Here is a 21,122-nt window from a genome sequence, read left to right as displayed (position 1 = left end):
CTTGATATGATAAACGATACACTTGAGTAATATCAGGAGGAGTTTAAGCTCGCCTGTAATAGCGCATTTTCATTGTTCAAATAACGATTATTAAAAACGTTTCGCGTTCTTGTACTAAAATCCTTTCGCAAGAAGCCTATTAAAATAAGATATATAAATTATAAAAATGAATTTTTTATGTTCCAAGCAGGATAATCCTGTGCGCTATAAATATCAAGAAAAGAAAGAAAATAAATAGTCTACGAAGTAATATAAACTTAGCGTGTGACAATAGGATATAAATAGGATTTATGAACAAAGTAACAATTTTAAACACATTCTTCTCTACACTGTAGTTTAAGTTTATCCGAAACCGTTAAATCAGGTTGCAGCGAGCTAAGAATACTGCAACTATCGGCGCAGTGCCACGGCGTTAATCCTTACGTAAATGATACTTCAGATACGATGAGGTGCCGATGTGGTAACCGAGTACTCGACATCTCCTTTGTCGAAACCATTTGCGCTCAAACATTTAATTCATCTAAATCGATGATCTTCGCAGATCTTCGGCCAAATTGAATTAAATTTCGAATCTTTCGCGATCGATGAAGGAAATACTGCAGTATCGTCGCGAAATCTTACAATGGTATCTTGTATAAATAAAATTGTATAGATATTGTTAAAAAGTAATCGTGTCATGAAACGCATATTTTCAGAAGATACATAATTATTTCATGTTATCTTCTAGAGACGAAAACATGATCTAAATTGTCTATTTTGAATATCATTACTCACTTAAAACTTATCGGGGGCGGATCTATTTTTGCAAGACGCCTGCGTTAACTATAAACTTCCTGTCGATTTCTATATAAAATATGAACGCGCGTTCCTCGATAGATGAAAGTCTTAAATAACTTGGATATGTAAGAAGAGCAAATGCCACACGTTAATGGGGAAAAGCACACGACAAAGATGTGTCTAAAAGATATCTTACTTTTCTTTTATGAAGCTTATCAGAATTCGGAATGACGGGAATGACTAGTAATTTCCAAATGTGCTTAAATTCATCGAAGATCTCATCGAGAGTGAGAAAATATGAGCGTTTATGTGTCGGCGAAAGTGCACTCGACGATACTCGGCGGTTTGCGGATGTGGCAGCCTGATTGTACGCAATTTATAAAGTGTTTACAGGATTTTCACGGCAAAATGGTAACTGCTGTAAGTGGATTTATCCGGCGATAGTAGATTTATTCGGATTTGCGCGTGTGCTCTATCCTCGCGAGTGCTTTGACGGTATGCAGCGGAATCTACTGCGGGGAGATTCACCGTGCGGTGCGATGTGGGGTGAACGACACCCCGCCAGTTGACCCTATTTTCGCCCCTTTATTCTTGTATCTCGATCTAGAATAGTCGATTTCGTATTATCCGACTACCCGCGTGTAACGAAGGAAATGACGCAAAATGTGCCAATTTTATGCAAATTATATTTACATGAATGAAAATAATTAAAATGGCATCCTTGAAAGCTTTTTCTTGTGAGAAAGGCGCGATATTATTATTTAAGCGGCATTGTTTCGTATCTTTCGCGTGTATTTCAAGGATCGAAAGATGGGAAAACTCTGAAAATAACGATATATACAGTTGCTGTGTTACGTATACTCCGTACTTTATATCGCTTCTTCTCGAAGCCACGTTTTTCCGAACACCAGCTGACATAACTTATGAATGGAAGCTATTCTCTTAAAGAGGAAGTTCAAAACACATCTGCACACATCGTGTGAACTCCACTTCGTGTGACACGTATCCAAGTACGAGAGAGATGAGGAAAGTAATATCTCACCCATGTAAATTTATTCATACATTTTTCGATATAACTCGCATATTTGATCGAAAATGCAGTTCACGATTGTAATTTCTATTGCGCGATTTAATACTAACGAGAAAGTACTTACGTCGCCTTTTTCCGGCACGTATTTGGCCAACCAGCCCCACATGATACCGAATCCCAGACCGCCGATAATAGCGATGGGCCCCTGAAGGATCTGGTACCATAGCGCGTCGTGGGAAAACATGATGCTCTTCACAATACCGTAAACCGCCACTGATGCCGCATCATCAATCCCGGAAACCGCGATAATCAACGTCGGAATGCCCTGGAAATATATTACAAACTCGTTAATTCTATGAAAATCAAGATTTTACGTCAGAATTTTATTTTCTGTACTAATATGTCGCTACGTATCAACCATATCATACATAACAATATATATACATCGATGTATGTACATCGTATTTCGCATCAATATATAATAATCGTATTTATGAATAAAAAACTAACGTTACATACAGATTCTGATATCGAGCAGTGATATAATATCGTGTGCAATCGTATAAAGCAAGAGTTGTAAATATGCATTGACCATTTATCGTCATGTCAGCAAATGTATAATGTACAATTCGTAAATGTATAATATATATTCCGAGTTTATTATTTAATTCTATTGCGACATTATATAGTTACAGATTTTCAGATAACATGCACGCAGAGATATCGTGTAAACATTCCTTTACGAAACAGTTAAGGAAGAGAAAAAGAGGAAAACCATACAAAACTATTTTAAAGAGTAAACTAAGATTACTCTTTGATACGCGGGATTCGATTTACATGTAGTTCGTTAATGAAGATTTTTTATTGCCACACTTGTGAAACGAGCAGGTTTTGAATGGGTTCAAAGAGATTAAAAGATTACACGAACTCATAAATAAACTAAAAGAAATCTTTTTCGAAATCGAATCTTTTAAGACGAGAGATAGAACGATGCCTGAGGCTAGCGAAAAAGAAAAGCTATAAAGAGGAAAGAAAAATCAGTCCTTTCGAACTTAGTATCGGTTAGAATGAATACAACTTTCTCTCATTTATTTGTAATGATATAGTTTCAGAAATGCATTTAATAATGTTGTATTATTTCATTAATATGAAACTTTTCATATTTGTTTTGTATTGTGTTTGAAATGGTTTAACACATATCTTGTGATTTTCATATAGAATAATAAATAGAGAAATAAAGAGAGAATCAATTTTTATGTATTTTCAATATTCTTGTTTTAATTAAAATGTGAAAATGATTTATTTATTAAAATTAAATATTACAAATCAAAATACTTTCGATTTAAGATATCATCGAAAATAATACATCAAAAACTTTTCAAAAAATGCTTTAAATTATTAATTATAAAAATATTTAATGACAAATCATTTCTCTCTTAAGAAATAAAAAGATTCTGATCTAAAGAGACAGAGAAAGAAAGAGAAAGAAAACCAGATGAGGTGCTATTGAGAGTCGACGATACTCGAGCACGATCCTTATAGTAGTGTCAGGGCAACGTTATCGGTGTCACGATAGCTCGTTCGGGATTTAAGTCTGCCGACTATCGTGATTCTCCGAGTCGGACTACAAAAAGAATGAGAGAGAAAGAAGGAAGACATCTAATAGATCGGGGCACACGATCACTACGTCAAGATCAGCGGAGGAGGTCAGCGTTCCGAGTTTCCTTCCGCTCGTCATGAGTTTGCGTTCGTGAGTCCTTACGAATACTCTTGTAGGTACTCGTAGGGCTCTTATGCCGACGATCGGTCAATGTCTCGTCGTAAAATTTTCCACCGCGACGCGATAAGAATCCTTGATATATCTCGCAACCGACGAGTATCAAGGGCCTGGCGTGGATCACGTCGGGACGTCTCGCCCTTCCGGCCCGGTTGCATTACATTCCGCCAAATGAAGAAGTATTGTCTGGATCTTTTTTGACTCATGAATATCACATTCACTGCAATGGTCTTTGTACTCTTCAAGCAACTTCCACTCCATTTCCCAAACTGAATTATTTAAGTCCGGTACGTTTCTTCTTCCGTTTCGTCTTTGTTCCACTGCAGCTTTTGTATCATATCGGATCCTTACGCTGCCGCATTGCGAACTTTTGCAAATTTTCTCCGATACAATCTTCTAGCGTGGTTATATAATTAAATTGGGAGGAAAATCGCGTGCGCAATTGTATACCGTAAGATGCGCCTGAGTTTGGGCTGATTTCCGATTCGTACAACAAAGAATTTCAGCGAGGCATCTAAAATGTCGTGCAATGCATAAATTAGATTTCACGAGAATGATATTCCATTTCCCGTGAAACCGTTATCGCGCACGGTTATCATGTTCCTGGCATAACAAGACGAAAGAAATTTAATTACTCTCTCGCGCGTTGCGTTTATTAACACGGAAACTCCTCTAATGCGCCAATGTTGAGCGCGTCAAACATAGCGGTCGCATACCCATGCTGTTATTCGCTTTGCAAGGACATTCAATTAATACAAAATATATGAGCCGCGATGTAATCAATTACTCGGGTAATAACAATTAAATATTAATTTAGTAACACTTATAATAACCACCATCTGCACCGTGTAATCTATTCATTTCTCTTTGTTGAAAATTTGCAAAGCTCTGCTCTCTTTAGTTTCGTTTATATAATTTATTAATTACATAAATCGTAAAATTGCGAATAAAATTCTAATTGCAAACATGAAGAGAGAAAAAGTAAAAAGAAAAAAAGAAAAAAGAAGATCAAAAGAAAAAATGATAGAAAAATATATACATACCCGTATTATTAAAAAAAATAACTGCATGTCAATAAATATTAATATTTAAACAATGGTGTAAATTTTAATTATTCTAAGGAAAATCTTACGAGATTAATCTTGCTGCTTATTATTCGCTTAAAGTCTAGATTTATTATAAATCTATTTCATTACCCGGTGTGTACAGAAGTCGGGCAAAATTAAATCCAGAAGATTCACGACTAATTTTTTTTTTTAAATGAGAGATGAAATCTCGCGATGAGTGAATATTCAACAAAGGACTGAATAAACGGTTTTACCTTGGCGACTCCGTAACCCTTGGCACGTAACCTGAAGAGACAAGACACCACAACGGCTGGCGAGACGGCCGCTATGATGCTTCCAAGGAGGAAACCCCATATCCAGGGTAAATCCAAGAGATATTTCGTCAACGCTGCCACGACCGTTGCTTCCACCACCCACGGTATCAAACTCATCTTCGGCACCGTGACCTTTAATCTTCTCAGAGCGGTTGGATCGAGATCCAAGCCCGCTCTAGTAAGTATGATAACCAAGGCGATTTTCCTGCAAAAAGGAAAAGAGAAAAGTCACATTTTGAGAGAAGTATGTAATAATTTTTTCAGCAGTGCGCGGTATTAGTAAGTAACTGGGAGCGCATTACGATTTGATTACTGCAGAAAGAATATCCGCTATTAAAAGTTAACTCTCCTGGGAGAAAGACAGTTCTTTTTTTCCTTCAAAAAAAGTCGCGTTATAGGAAAAGTTCACTACGCGCGGTCTTGACCGCGTTACGCATATTTTCAAGTTTGATAATACATTCAAAAGAAAAGAAGTTAACCAACTTTCCTACAATAGAACGTAGAGAAGGTTGACATATCCCTTTTCTGCAATTCATGCGTCTTCGAAGCCTTCGAATCCGCCGAATCGAAAACGGGCGACAAAAGTTTCGGAGAGGCGCTCATCGCACACACGCCGAGCGCGGCTTTACGATGAAAATTCAGGTGCGGACGATCGTTAAAGTCTTGGTTGTCTCGAACTTTCGGAAACCCGTTTAGGAAAGGCACACCTTAGGAAACTTATCCTATTATGAGTTTCCCGGCGAGAGGAAAGGTTTACGAAGTCGCGTTGTATTTTGCGCGGCATGACGCGACGTCGCTCTCCGATCGCAGGGAAACGCGTCGAATTTACACCGACACAACATGCTGCATTAGTTTTCCATTAGAATATTACGAAACGCGCGCTACACGCACGCATCATTAATTTTTTTACTAATTATATTATTTAATAAGCTACAATTTTTAAAAAATCCTAACTTTAAAAAAAGAAATGTCTTCTCGGAATATGAAAATTTGGCGTAAAATAATAATATTTATTTAATTTACAAAAATAGTTTCTTAATCAAACTAAAATAGTTTATATTTTTTAAATGGACATTAGATTTTATATACGGTATTGGCCAAATTATCGAAATTAATTTGGAATGGAAAAAAGCACAGAAAATATTCAACCTAAAATTATGTTACAAGATGTTATAAAATTTCTTTTCAAAACGCGATTGCGATAAATATCGGAAAATAATTCTTTATAATTATTACAATTAACGATTAATCAACTTTCGAGAAAAGATGCGTAAAAATACCGCAATAATAAATATAATAATAAACAAAGGGCAAATGGGAGCCGCAATAATAGCTTTTTATCGAAGCGCATATCTCGCGCAATTTATTTATTCCAAGTAAAAATATACTATATCAAATAATAATCATAAAAATTATAAATTACAGAAATACATTATAAATTAATAAACTTTTTGTTATACAATCCTCTTATCGAAATAATTACGCGAGCAATAATTATCTCTCCAGCTCTACTAGAGAGAGTAAAATTTATTTAATTCGATGTTTTAAATTTTTCGCTGATCTAAATGTAATTTGGATTGAGATTGCATAATAAGAAGTAAACTGTTAATCAAAGATCAATTAAAGTAATTAAATTAAACGAATTAAAGTAATGAAATATCTGATATATCAATCACTTAATAAATAATTAAATTTAAATTTTAAAAAACCGAATATTTAGCACAAATTTATTTTATTTTGCATATTGCATATTAAATGTGTTGCGGCGACAATAAATTAATTTATTTAACAATTTTTAGCGCTTATTTTATTCCGGTATATAAGATATTATTGTTTATCCGAGAATCATTGAATCAAAAATTATCATGTAAATACAATCGTCAAATTTAATTATATTCTCGAATATTAATATCCGCAAATATTTATCTTTAATTTTAACTTTATATTTATTCACTTATGTAAAAATGCATAATCTCTGTAATTATAAAATAAATTACAAATTATATAAATAAACCTTCCTAATAGGTACACTTTGTTGTTGATGAGAAGGCTTAGTACCTAGAAGGTTCATCCTGAAAGGAAAATTAAGTACCCAAACGATTTGTCACAATGTATTTACAGCATTGTCACGAGTCGCAAATAACTCATATGTAGTAGGCGTATTAGTGCATCGATTTTCAGTGTTTCGCGAATGCTAGTAGCACCTTTGCGTGATATTTCGATTTCACTACTATAGGCGATTCGATTTAAATCGGTTCAAATTTCATCATTTGTTCGATAAGGACAAGATGGGATTATCTTCCGTTTCATCTCTTGTCCAATGCATTATATGATATCGCCATATCATGTCTTTATATGTAAATAGCCGAACACCATGGCCTTTTTTTTCACTACATTTTGAAAATATATATCTACTCTGACAAGAATCGAACCGAATACCAATCGCATTCCCATCAATCAATTTTGTCTTTTTCCGTTTCGGATTTAACTCTTGGTCCAAGAGTTATCTCGTCGATTCGAAGTACGATCTTCGCATGAAACTGGTTCCCATCAATCAATTTTGTCTTTTTCCGTTTCGGATTTAACTCTTGGTCCAAGTTATCTCGTCGATTCGAAGTACGATCTTCGCATGAAACTGAATACTATTTTGCGATCAAAATTCGAAAGTGTTATTCAAAGTGTTACGCATCTATTTTTATCGTAAATTTGATAAAAATTAAAATTATTCTTAGAAAAAAAAACTTGTTTGTTTAAAAAAAATAATAATAAGCTCAATAAATTAATTCTCATTATTAACGATCTAAAGTGTATCAAAGCGACGGATATTTATTAGAATAAATTTTCATTTTTTGAGAGGAATATAATTATGTGATAACAATTACTCATATCGAAAGAACCAATCACAGAAAAGAAATAACAATAAATTTCGAAACTTTGAAGAGGACTTTGGTACTCTATTAAATATTATTATATATCTTCAGAGCGTGCATAATGTATTCGATATATAGAACGCGTACTGAAAAACGATATTTTGCAGACTTTAAATGAGTTTTGTATTTAATTCTAGTTATCTAAGGGAAAAATTACATGTATAGGAAGATTAGCATCATTATTGCATTTTGCACATTGTTATATTATACGCTACGTAAAATAGCGCGCGAGGTTCTCCAACCGTGTTTTAATATCGAATAAATAATTTTCCTCTCAGATGCACATGCACGATACGTATAATAATAATACGATAACGAAAGATATTTATTTTTAATTAAAATATGGTGGGGAAAATTGCTCTTCTGTTAATTTCATTACTCTCTTGTGTGATTGTAGTAAGGTTAAACATTTCATGAGATAATTAACCCGTAAGACTATGGTGCACTTGTGTAATAAAAATATAACAGAGACAGTAAACACTGATGTGAAGCATACGATAAATCGATAATTGATAATATCGAATACGTTTGCATAACGTTTCGTGAAACATGAATGCGCGTCTCGATGTTTGTTTAATTGTCGTGTAATATAACGCGGCCACGCGGTGAATATATAAAACGTACGAACGATCCATGACTTCATGATTATGTAAACGAAAATGAATATTGGATTATAATTTAGTAGCGCGAAAACCCTTGCTGGCGTTTCATTTAAATTGCAAAGTGCAGTTGTTTGGCACGTTGGATTAGCACGCCAAAATTTTAGTCTTCCATTTTCAAACTTCCGGCATTACATATCCTTATATCTGATTTCCGAAGAGTTTCTTTTTGTTGAGGAATCTCCATTATACGAGCAATTATTTTCATTCAATAATTTCGCAATCGATGTTACGCGTCCTACATTCAATTTTTCACGCGTATCATTGATCAAAAACTTGCGTATCATCGAAAAGGCGATCAATTCTGAGCAATCATCGAGATCCACTGCTCGCGAGTCATGTGGCATCGTTGCTCTGGTTATCCTTGTAGATTAAAGCGATCTTACGTCGAAGGCGGCTCCATTCTCATGTGTTGTATAATTTACGATCCGTATAATCAACATCCGCATCAGTAAATGAGCGCACGTTAACGGACTCGTTGCAGCGATCTGCACGCAGTGATGTAGCGGAGAAATTTTACAAATAAAATAACTCTCGCAACCTTTTCGTTACATCGAGAGAAAAAGCAATAATATATAATGTAAGCACACATATACAATATTTTATACATTGATAATTATATAAATAATTATGTAAAAAATATGATATTATCGAGTTTCACACATATTGCTAATAGATATTATATTATTATAAAGTGAATTAATGTTTATTGACGAATATGCGCGTTTTAATATAATTTTTTTTATTTGCGAAATTCTAAACGTGTAAAAATTGAGATATTTGTCCACATATAAGCGTCACGAAAGAATAGACGCGGAGGAGAGAAGATGAACACTCGTTGTGTTTCTTGTAAATACCACGTGATATGCTCTACTTCAATCTCGCAGGATCAAAGGAATTCTTTCGAAATAAGCACACATAGAAGGATACGTTCTAGTGCGTCGTGCAAATTGCGCGGTAAATGCCACACGCGTATGTCGCAAGAATATTTACGGCCATCCATGCTCGTACATCTTATCGATGTGGAAGCGTGAGATTCCTCGGAAGGAAAAAATACACGAAGAAACGCGACTGATGCGACTTGCATTACTGAGATATCGCTGAGATATATAAATGGAAAGTTCTGAACAAGTGGAGGAATCAAACGTGAGAAGAATTTTCTCCCTCCTTGATGATCGATATTGAAAATTTGATTTTTATTGTAGACAATTATCAAGACTTATCAAGTTATTTTGCTATTTTTGAATATTATTGCATATCCATTTAAGATTCATAAACTAGCACAAGATTGCATTTCTAGTAATTAGGAGATTAAATCACGAAATATTTCCAATTGCATTCCAAAAATTATATCAAATATATGGTACTTTACTCCATTCAAATTTGCAACTATCGCATCTCGATAATTTTCTGATGACTGACGATAAATTACACAAGTCAATAAGTATCCAACTGTGATTTAATCACTTATTAGTTTTGGGGTGTTGTAGCAGTGGGCCGCGGCTTCTGGGGATGTTTACGTTGGCATATAAAGGGTGGCTTCACTCTAAACCTAAACGTGCATGCAAATCGCTTGCAATGCACAATCTATGTTTCTTCGTATTTAGCTGCATTTAGCTTAATACACGGCCTTCTAACGCGTATGCACTCGCTAAAGCTGGGTATGTCATGTTTAACTTCTACATATAACAGAGTTCTAGTTAGAGATAACTTTTTCCTCTCTCTCCCCTTAAAAAAACATAAACGTAAACATAAACATAGAACATATTCCCTGTCAAAAATGAAACCGCCAGTCCAAGAGATAATCTCAAAGACAATCCAAAGTCCGACAGTGTAAAAGATTAGAAAATAATTAGAAGCGTTTACGATGTCGTTTCGTTTCGCAAATTTGGGATTATCTTCTAAGCTTAATGGAATTTTGTCAGGTTTTCTCGTAACGTATAATGTTTTTTAATGATCCTTTAAATGCAACTTTTTTTGTCGCATAGCGTTGACAGATGTTAAATCACCTTTATTTTTAAATTGTTGTTAAAAATTCATAAGTTGCATTATTTTATATGGACAAAAATTCTCATTCTTTCTATGTGTGTATATTTTCCCTTTAAATAAACTTGTGTAAAGTACTATTAAAAATTACATAAAAGAAACAAAATCCTTATCAATAAATCGCGATTCTTATCAATAAATCTGAATGTATCAATATAAAAATAAATTAATAGATTACGGAGACATCCTTGTAATGTTGAAAAAGAGAAAAACCACATTACACCATAAAATAACGAATATATTACGATCGTATTGCGATAATGAGTAGACTACATGGAGCGTCATGTGCTTGAAGTAAATATTGTCTTTGTAAATACTTGTGTGTGTATGTATGTGTGAATAAATAAATTCCGAAAATATTGATAATTGTCGATCTGTAATCGCGATACGTGTAATCTCTATACAAACTTGCATACTGTTTGAATTCAAGATAAATAATCGAATAGTTTTCTTATCAGCGATTTCTCGATAATTAATATCCGAGAAAATTGTGACGAGATATGCTTAGTGCGATTTATAGCACAAGCTTTTATTATAAGAAATATAAAAAGAACCATTGTTTATACTTTTCTTTCGATTTAACCAGTATTTAGAATTTGTCAGAGTTCATAAAAAAATTAGATTTTTTATCGCGGAAAGAGGATATTATCATAAAAAACTGAATATAAAATAATTATATTTCTTAAGGGAAGAGAGAGCAATATTTTGCCGATCATCGATAACCGATAAAACTGTTTTCACGACGATTAAATTCCTAGCAAGGTCAAGCATAGCATTTCCTACGATCGACGATGGCTCGACATTTGCGATTCTAGCTGCGCTTCGTCGCAGCCGCTGTCATTAGTAAGCCGCTCGGGTCATAAGGTGAATTTGAGCAATTGGAAGGGCGATGATCGGGCGAATCCAGGCACAATTGCAGGAAATCTATTTCGAAACGAAAACGCGGCAGGCTTTCAGGAATCTTGGTGCCATATCAAAGATATAATTGGTATAATAAAAGTATTATTGAAATTTCATTAAAAAATATTCATTTACACAAATATGTTATTACATGTATAAAGAATTTTTATAGGCATTTTTTTTTTAGTAAAAAATATTCGAAATGTTAAAACAATTTAAAATTATTCTTGATATCTTATTTTATAATATCCACAAGAAGTAAGATACGCGTAACAATTAATATGTTATTTATGTATTAATATATATCAAATCTGCACACATTAAAAATTCTAATTGTATGAAGAAATAAAGATTACCGAATGTAGAACCAGTTCACCAACCTCAATCTTTATTATGATATCAATTAATGTAGAAAACTATCAAGTATATTCAAAAGTTTAATTTGCTCAATTATTTTTTATATTAAATACCTTTAAAATTTTATATTTACATAAAATGAAAATAAAAAAGGACAGATACCATTCTTTTATTTATTTATTTATTTTTTTTTTTTGGTTGAAAGATGCGATTGACTGTGATAATCAAAGATTCGCGCAGCCTGCGTAGGATACGGATATAAATCTATAGCATATTCTCCTGTTATAAAATAAAGAAGCCTTGAGAAACTATCGCACGCAAAGAGAAGGCAACTGATTGCGGGAAACTCAACGAATCTTATCCGATGCTCTTGTCAGCGGCATTCGTTAGTGAGGATGCAGCTTGAATTTGATTGCTGCTAAAGCCGCACTTGTTATGCCACGCATAGAACGCATCGTCGTGCGTGTCCGCGACGATTCATCGTCGTTGGGCCTCGACCTTAAAAAGCGGCCACCTCGCAATCGCGACGAGACGATTGTTACCTCGAAACTTTCGAGGACCTTCGAGTAATCTTGCTGTTGTTAATACTTTTCAATAATGATACATAAGTAGAAATAACGACCACTCGCAATAAAAAAAACGATTTAATATAACCTCGAATTTACATAAGAAATCTTGACCGAAAAATATTAGATTATATTTTTCTATGTCGCTGTCCTCTCTGTTTATCAAATAAATTTTGATACATATAATTTAAATTGACGATTGATTCTATTTAAAATTAGACATATATTTGTCAGTAAGCCTTTTTATATTTTTATTAAACAAAAAAATTTTCCGAACACTTTCTTTTTTATTTTTTAATGTTTTATATTTTATGAGATGCGCAAGATAAACAGGAAAGAAAATTCTTATTCAGTTTCATCATTTTATACGTTGAAAGAATTATATATATATAACTGTGTATTTCATCTTTAAAGAATATTATTTTTCATATAATTGTTATTTTATATCCCTCATCAAAATTTTCACCCTTCATCTTTCGATTCTGAGATAAAAATTACTAACCTAATTGATTGATTCAGATACCCTTTCTAGACATTAATTAAATAAATCTTTAAAAGTTTATATGTGACTTTTTATAATTAAAAATCCATTGATTATTCTCTTTTATCAATTAATGTAAAAGAAATAATTTCGCGCAAATATATATAATATATAAAATGTAATAAATTCCAAATTAAAATTTTAAAGATAATTTGGTAGAGTTAAATAATCATATCATAAATTGCATTATTTCTTTGCATAATTATCGCCATTGCATAATTATTGCCATTTTTATATAACAATTTCTAAATTATATTAATGAAAAAATAATTATTTTACTATTTTTTTAAATCTTCTTGCGACTGGAAATAACCTGATATTCGAAGAGAGAGTTTTACAAAATAGAATGTTTTTTGGAAATCCCACGAAAAATGACTCACCGTAGATTGGCAATCACCACAGAATATTGTCCTCCGATCTTGACAAGTCCAATGTTCTGCAGTATCATCCCGGTGATCAGCATACCGATTAAGGCCGGAAGGGTAGTCAGAGATATCAGCCAACCTCCGAAATATGCGGCGATGCACACGGCGGCCAATCCGAACAGTTGACCACCCGGAGCCGCGTCATCGCCCATTACCGAGTAGACGACTCCCCAGAGTAGCAGACCCAAAAGGAAGAGGCACAGTACCCGTGCAAATTTCCTGTACGTTGGACAGAACGGCTGTGGACATGCTTTCCTCCAGCCCGGTGGCTCCCATGATGGCGTATCGTCGCGACCGTGACATCGCGCGCAAAATAGATACAGCCACGACCTAGAAGAGACGTAAATGAAATAAATGATGTGGACATTATGTGCGAAATGCGGTCAATAGAGAGTATTTCTTCCCTTTGCCAACGCATTCCTTATAATATGTGATTAAGGAGTTGAAAGTGATATAATCTTCATAAAGTTAATTTTCTCTATTTTCAAAATATTACAAACAATTACATAACACACAAACAAAATACATCAAATAGGTTTTTAACTGACATGAATAATGATTCGTCGATATCAAGATTATGCCTGATAAAACTTAAATCCTTTGGAATGTGATAGAGATGTAATATCATGTTAGAGCAAACCTTAAAGACGGATAAGTGCTTGTCTCTTTGTGATAAGAATAAAGATTGCTTTATACACCGTTTAAAAGAAATTTGTTTGGATTAACGTCTTTATGAGTATAAGCATCAATAATTACAGTCTACTAATTAATATATACTAGCTTATCCGGAAAAGACAATTTGTAACTGATAAACTATGATAGCTGAGATTTCAAAGTGTGATACTGACGGTTATTAATGTACACTGTCTATATACTTCCATCACGTAATACAATATAACAGTTAATTTTATTTGTGGTTTTACACGGTAGTCCATTACGCCATATTATGTCTGCGTACAATAATAATTTCGAGTTAACAAATTTATTATAAAATTGAAGGTGTATATTATAATTCATATTATATACTCACTCTCAGTTATCAAGAATTAATAATTCATAAGTTATCTGATCAATAATTTATCAGCCGTATATTTCAAGGAAATTTTTCGCTTATTCTCTTTTTTTCTCTTTTTTTTTGCTTATCATTCTTGAATAATTCTGTACTTGAATTTTAAATTAAATTTTCACTGATTGAAAAATTTGATGCAAAATTTGCAGAATTAATGAAAAAAAGATGATATGATTTTGAAACACATTGTAAATTGATACGAAATATATCGTGAAGTAAACACTGATGTTAGAATACATTTTGTATACATTTTGAATACATTCTTTTATTTGCATATAATTTAATTTAATTTAATTTTTAAAAGAAATTTCTTGCAAAAGCATAGTTTTATGTGGAACTTGCGATTATTTCTGACGTATTTCACAAAAATTATATTATTTGAACAACGATGTAATATCGTAAACATTTTGTAAAGTCGTCGAAAAAGAATGTACGAGTTTACAAACTAAAATCATGCAAACTAATCAAGCCCTTAGCAGACAGACGTAAGAAGCGTTTTATATTCTTGCAGATAGTCACTATCAAAAAAGTGAATATAAGCCATAAACGATAGGTATAAAGTAAATTAGTAATACAAACAATTTTAATGGTCTTGTTTCGACATGAAATATCTAGAAATCGTCTAATAAATTACAAAAATATTTACATTGGACTATAAATTATGTAGCAGAAAGTGGAGAACTTGGACAATAGCTAAAAGAATATTTTTTTTATTTGATTATATTTAATGATATTTAAAACTATATGATTAAAAAAAAAATACAGAAATATTCTAATATATTTATTCCTGACTGTTAATTATTAATATATTTACACATATATTATCGATATATTACCCAAAAAATATTATGTGAAAAACATAAGAAATAAAATTTTTACTAGAAATTCATTTAATTGTTTTCTTGAAGAGATCTCTGATATACAACAAAATATTGATCAAAATATAATTGTTATTTACAAAAAAATTATATAAAATTTGCGATAAGATGATAAATAAGTACATAGTAATTATGGCCTATTATCGCCTGTCGAGATATTGGTTTATTTATTCATTCATCACACGTGACTCATTAACACGTTGCTCGTGCTAGTATCTCTATAATTTTTTACCGATTAGTTTTATTATTGCTATATGTGTTTCTATAGTTTTACGGAACGCAACGATTATGCATCGTCATCCTGATTGATAAAAGTTATCGAGAGATAAGCCGATTTAGATCGATCTCTCTGGATCTAGAAAAATATCGAAAGTAGAGTCGAAAGTATCGACAGATAGACTTTGCAAAGCTTACCGAGATAATCGAGTCTCACCTCTCGAGCTCCTCGGAATACTCGATCTTGTCTCTGATCGAGCTGGACAGGCTATACGCCGATTTTTTTCTATTACCGTTGATCCTGCCGTTCTCTAGATCGAACTTGTATTGCGGATTTATATTTTCCACGCTGTCGCAGTGACTGACGCCATGATGCAGGATCGATTTCCGTCTGCCTTGATCGGAATTGTGCTCTGAACTCGCGCTGATGCGCCGATGATGCTCGAAGGCAGGATTATCAAGACCCAAAACTTGATCGCTAATCGACACTCGTCTCTTCGCCATTTCCTCACTGGGTTTATTCGTCCTGCCGCTCATATCGATCTCCATCTCTTTGGCTGATCTTCGATTGCCAAGAATCTCGTCGATGCTAATCGATTAACGATCTGGCAGATTTTAAAGATCTAACGAAGTCCAAAATTCAAGCTCCCTCGCAAAAATTTTCTCGAACTGGTCAATCGATCGTCTACGCAACGAGGAACCGATAAGTGGTGCGATTTGTGTTCGAGCACGATCGAAACCGCTTGATCGACCGCGACACACCTGTCGATTCGGATACACTGGCGCTATTGATCGTGAAAAGCCGAAGCCGTGCACGGTCGCTGAACGTACTGCGACGGATCGCGCGTTCGCCACGTTAGCGGCGATCGTTAGCGGATGAGTCTCGTGATGGGAGTCGACCGTCACGACGGGGACGAAGACGGTGATCGGTGGACGGCAATGCTAATGCGTTGTGACGATTGACGTCTTTGACACCTTGGACCACTTTTACCAGATGATCTACTCTTTCTATGCGCGTTTCCCTGATTCGTTCTCCGCACGGAGATACAGCTTTGTCCATCTCATTAGCGTTAGCGTTAGCGCGCCTCTCAGGGTCGGCATCGACGCGTTCGTCCACGAGAGCGAACTTTTCCACTGACGTTTCATGTGTCGCGAACTGATATCCGTGCGGCTTCGCGCTCTCGACGAAGAACAGACGACGACGAAGACTTCATCGGCTCGACAAGTGCACTGTTATACGTTTCGATGTGGAAACGCGGTCGCGGACAGTTCGCGCGATATCGATCGGGCTGAATGCGACCGGTGCGTCTCGCATGCTTCTAGCGTAATTTAGGCTTTCGCATAAACGGAGTCCCCTTCGCGCGAGGACGGTGAGAAGAGTCTACTGCCGGTCGGTCCCCGTCGTTACGATGGCGCGAGCGCGACGGCACGGTTAACGAGCGACTAAAAGCGACAAAGTGCGCGGCAAGCGGTGGTGTTTTATGCGAATGGGTAGTGGGGTTCTCTCGTAAAAAGTGCTCGAACCGTGGACGAACGAGCACGGACAGTCACGGCGGCCCGTGACGATAATTGTCGCGCGATGCACACAGGATGGGCACAGCTGGTCACCTCATTGACAAACTGGCAACGGTCCGTTGCGTTTCTGTCGTCGCTCGTCCCGAGCTTCGATCCGGAAGATCGATAGATTAAATCGAATATTTCAGCCGCGCCTTGAATTTCGCTATACAGTCTCGCAATCGATAAAACGAGAGATAAATTGCTGAGAAATTTTAATGCGTGCAAGTTTCCGAGGTATTAGTCAGAGATGACGGATATACATATCATCTAATTAGCGTCCTAATTTCCATTTTACAATACTCGTTAACGCTCCAAATGATCGATTACTTTCACAGCACACAAATGTTTCCAATCTCTCGATATTAAAAGTTATTTGAAATAGCATAGGGAAATTATTTTGAATTATTATGGATATTACTAATAATTTAATACCGTATCGTTGTATATCATTCAATAAGCATTTTACTGTCTAATACCGAGATATTACGGGATTGGAATATAAATTTTTAATCCCTGGCTTATCCCTCGTCAAAATTCTTGACAACTAGAAGCAATCCTTTCTGACAGTTTTAGTATAACAGTTGCTACAGTCGCGCTTATATCTTAGCACCAATTTTGCTCATTTTGCTACGCTTAAAGCACGGTAAACATAAGCGAAAAAACAAACATGTAGACGCTGCTTTGATTTGCCGTGCGTTTCAATAATACCCAAATAAAATAAAGCAATGCACACACGTACATTCGATAACGTTGCATCAAATTATCACAGATTTCGATAATGTCATTATGTCAGAGATATAATATTACATACAGTATGAGGTATATCTCAAATCACACAGTTTCGACACACGTGATCTTTGATCTTTCTTCTTTACGGACGCTTTGTAATGAAATTGAAAATTCAAATTAACAATTTTAGGCCAATATTTATAGTCGATCATTATTTTATGAGAATAATCATAGTTTCATAAATCCCCGATTATTCGTCAATCTGTATTGAATTCTTGCAAGAATTTGTAGTCTTCGAATAATATTTGATTCATGAAATACCAATTCATGTTCTTTCGTCGATCTCAGATTCATAAATGGTAGATTTTCAATCGTTGTTTAATCAAGAAAATTATTACTAAAATTATTAGAAGATAAATTCTACATTATGAAGAAAGTGTCTTTTCATATTTAATGCCATAATTTATATTTAAATGTATATAACTGAAAATTTGAAATTATATTTATTATAATATTAATTATATCAGAATATGACAACAGAATATCTATTTAATATCAATTACTATTAATATTAATATTTTATCATTGTATTAATTATGTTTAACACATCAACAATATATTAGCATTAACAAATAATTTAATAATATGATAACAATAAAAAGCATATTCAATTTTCAGATTTCAAAAACTGAAAATTATTTACGACTGTAAATACCGATACTTTCAATCAAGGCTCGCTTTCTATCTTTTATCGATAGCTCTGATTTTTCGATATCTCTTCGATTTAATCTACAACGCAAATAAGAACAAATGCGATACACTTTTTTAATTATAGACACTTATAATGTGATTCTACTACGCTTATAATCGTGATAGTGTAATCAACAAGATTACTATGGAATTATTGTAACCTCCTACATCGAGCATCTTATCACTCTATTTCATATCTATAATATATTTCATCATCTATTGATCGACTCTTGTTAATATTATTGTCATATTTCGTCGTCGTACTGGTTTGTGCTTGTACAATTGTACGTAATTCTATTTAGAACTCCATTCAACGGAATTCGGTTTATGAACTTCTCCAACTTTGGATCGATAAGATGAACTTCCGCTTCCGCATAGTGATATTGTTACCCGAAACTTCAGTCTTCAAATATGCGAAGATTGAAAGAATGAAATTCGAAAAATCTTATATTTCGTAAATCATAAAATTTGAAATTTAATTTGATATATTTTTGGTGTTAATATATTATAATATAATATTCTTTAGCTAAATAAAAGAGAGAGTGAGAAAATTAAATGATTAACATTTTAGTAGTTTATTCCAAGAAATCTGTGGCTGCTATTATTCCGCTTCATTTTTATTCATTAGCGCTTTGCAAAATTATTGAAGTTTAGTTTTACATTAAAGGCCGGCAAATTGAATCGGCGAAAGTCAAGTGAATAGAATTGAGCGCAAGAAATTGTATGTGTGCGTGTGTATGTGTGTGTTTGCAAATTTCAATTTTAATTTATTTCTCGTCTGGTGAACGAGAAAATACAGAAGGAAGGAGGAGTCCACGGATCCTAGACGGAGAAGGAAATGAAATATGTTGGAGAAATGGTTGGCGGTTGGAATACGCGTGCAGAAAACAGGAAGAATTTATAGCAGCTCCTTGTACTTGTATTTATCGACGAAGTTCCATCGTTAACAAGATATCGCAACCAAGTTTAATGAAGAAAAAGGAATAAATAGACAGGGAATTATAAAACTGTTCAAACACAATTTTAAATCCACACAACTTTCTAAAATCAAGAAATTTTAACAAAATCATAAATCTTAGTGGCAATTTAAAATATAGAGACAGGTAAGAATTTTGATGTCTTCTTATTTAAAAGAAAATATCATTTTTTTAAATATAATGCCATATAATATGTAATATATATCAAATAGTATGTATTTTATATTAGATTTCATATCATTTTTATGTGTACTATAAAATGAAAGATGAAACACAAAATATTCACATACAATGTGCTGGTCATTATTCATTCGAAACATATTTTTTGCGCGAATAGACAAAACAAATAATTTCACCTTCCTCCGAGTTCTGTCGACACATCGTGAATCAAATTTCTACCAATGATGAAATCGTACGCTTCTCGGACACGCTTGCGGAAGTCGCGTGTATAGATAATGCTCGTCCTGTAATCTGCAATACTACTTAACTGACAACAGAAATGAATTTCTGGTCTTTTATGATTTATGCACGTAAAATTCTCATATGGAAAATTGAATTACATTAACTGTCACATTAGCTTCATTCAAGAATCATACATACAATAAAAGCCTTCAAACTAAAAAATTTTTGATTTTAAAATGGCAACTCTATAAATTTCTAAAAAGAATATAAAATATTATATTGATCAGTAAAAATTTCAAATCAAACTCTTCAATCAAATTCTTTTTTTTTCCGTAACTAACAAGCTTACGATATACTCGCCAAGAATATGTCATCAATTTATTTCCTTAATAGATAGTTCTAGGGAAAAAATATATGTTAAATATATGTGAAAAAAATATATGCCAAATATTTGAATCAATAGTGCACAAACATATTTTTCTTAAAACAATCTATTTTTTTCGAATTATTGTTGCTGATATTTAAACTAATTGTGCCGAGTTTCACTTTTTTGATACATTATAATTAATTAAAATAGGATACCAAATATTTTAATTATCCTAAACAAATTGTGAACAATTCGAGAACGGAAATGAAAGAGGCTCGTTTCTCGCGTACTGTTTTTATTTGTCCATGCGGGGAAAGTCGCGAAAAATTGGCGATGTGTTTTGTCTCGACAGGCAGTGATGTATCGCAATTTAGCGAACATGTCGCCTCGCTTCTGCATCCGTCCATCGTTGAACATTCCGCGGCCGACGAAGTCACGCGAGAAACGTCTACGTCCCTCGCAAGAGTGTGTAGGAGGGAGGAGGGATGGAGGTTGCGCGAGAGACGAGGTCGAAGATGGGATTGGAATTGCAAATATCCCTCTTCTCTATCTCTCCGGTCTCTCTAGTCTCTGTGATCTATCTCTTCTCTCCTCCATCGACCGCCCGTCTCTCCCATACTTTGCCCTAACTCCAGATCGTGTACGAGGTGCATATCGCGGAGCATGTTCTATGGATTCCTCGCTGGCCGACAAATCGCCAGATTTTGTCCCCATCAAAACCGGATTTAAATTTAGTAGCCTGTGACGAGCGAATAAAGCACTATTCTTATATCATTGTCGTATCATCA

At 34.1% G+C, this 21,122-nt stretch overlaps 1 protein-coding gene across 1 annotated transcript in view; it reads right to left on the bottom strand.

Moving 5' to 3' along the window:
- The window catches only part of LOC115239411 (sodium/hydrogen exchanger 9B2), a 27,898-nt gene extending 10,351 nt beyond the window's left edge, over positions 1 to 17,547 (bottom strand). The window contains exons 1-4 of the mRNA XM_029813918.1: positions 15,770 to 17,547; positions 13,345 to 13,719; positions 4,906 to 5,170; positions 1,932 to 2,132 (exon numbers count right to left, since the gene is read on the bottom strand). Of these exons, the coding sequence (XP_029669778.1) occupies positions 1,932 to 2,132; positions 4,906 to 5,170; positions 13,345 to 13,719; positions 15,770 to 16,101 (1,173 nt within the window). The 5' untranslated portion in view covers positions 16,102 to 17,547. The remainder of the gene's footprint in view (positions 1 to 1,931; positions 2,133 to 4,905; positions 5,171 to 13,344; positions 13,720 to 15,769) is intronic.
- Between the last annotated feature and the right edge of the window lie 3,575 nt (positions 17,548 to 21,122).

Source organism: Formica exsecta, unplaced genomic scaffold, assembly GCF_003651465.1.
Source record: "Formica exsecta isolate Colony F162 unplaced genomic scaffold, ASM365146v1 scaffold38, whole genome shotgun sequence".
NCBI classification, from domain to species: Eukaryota; Metazoa; Arthropoda; class Insecta; order Hymenoptera; family Formicidae; genus Formica; species Formica exsecta.
The sequence above is the reverse complement of the archived record's forward strand: the minus strand, read 5'-3'. Positions and strand labels throughout refer to the sequence as shown.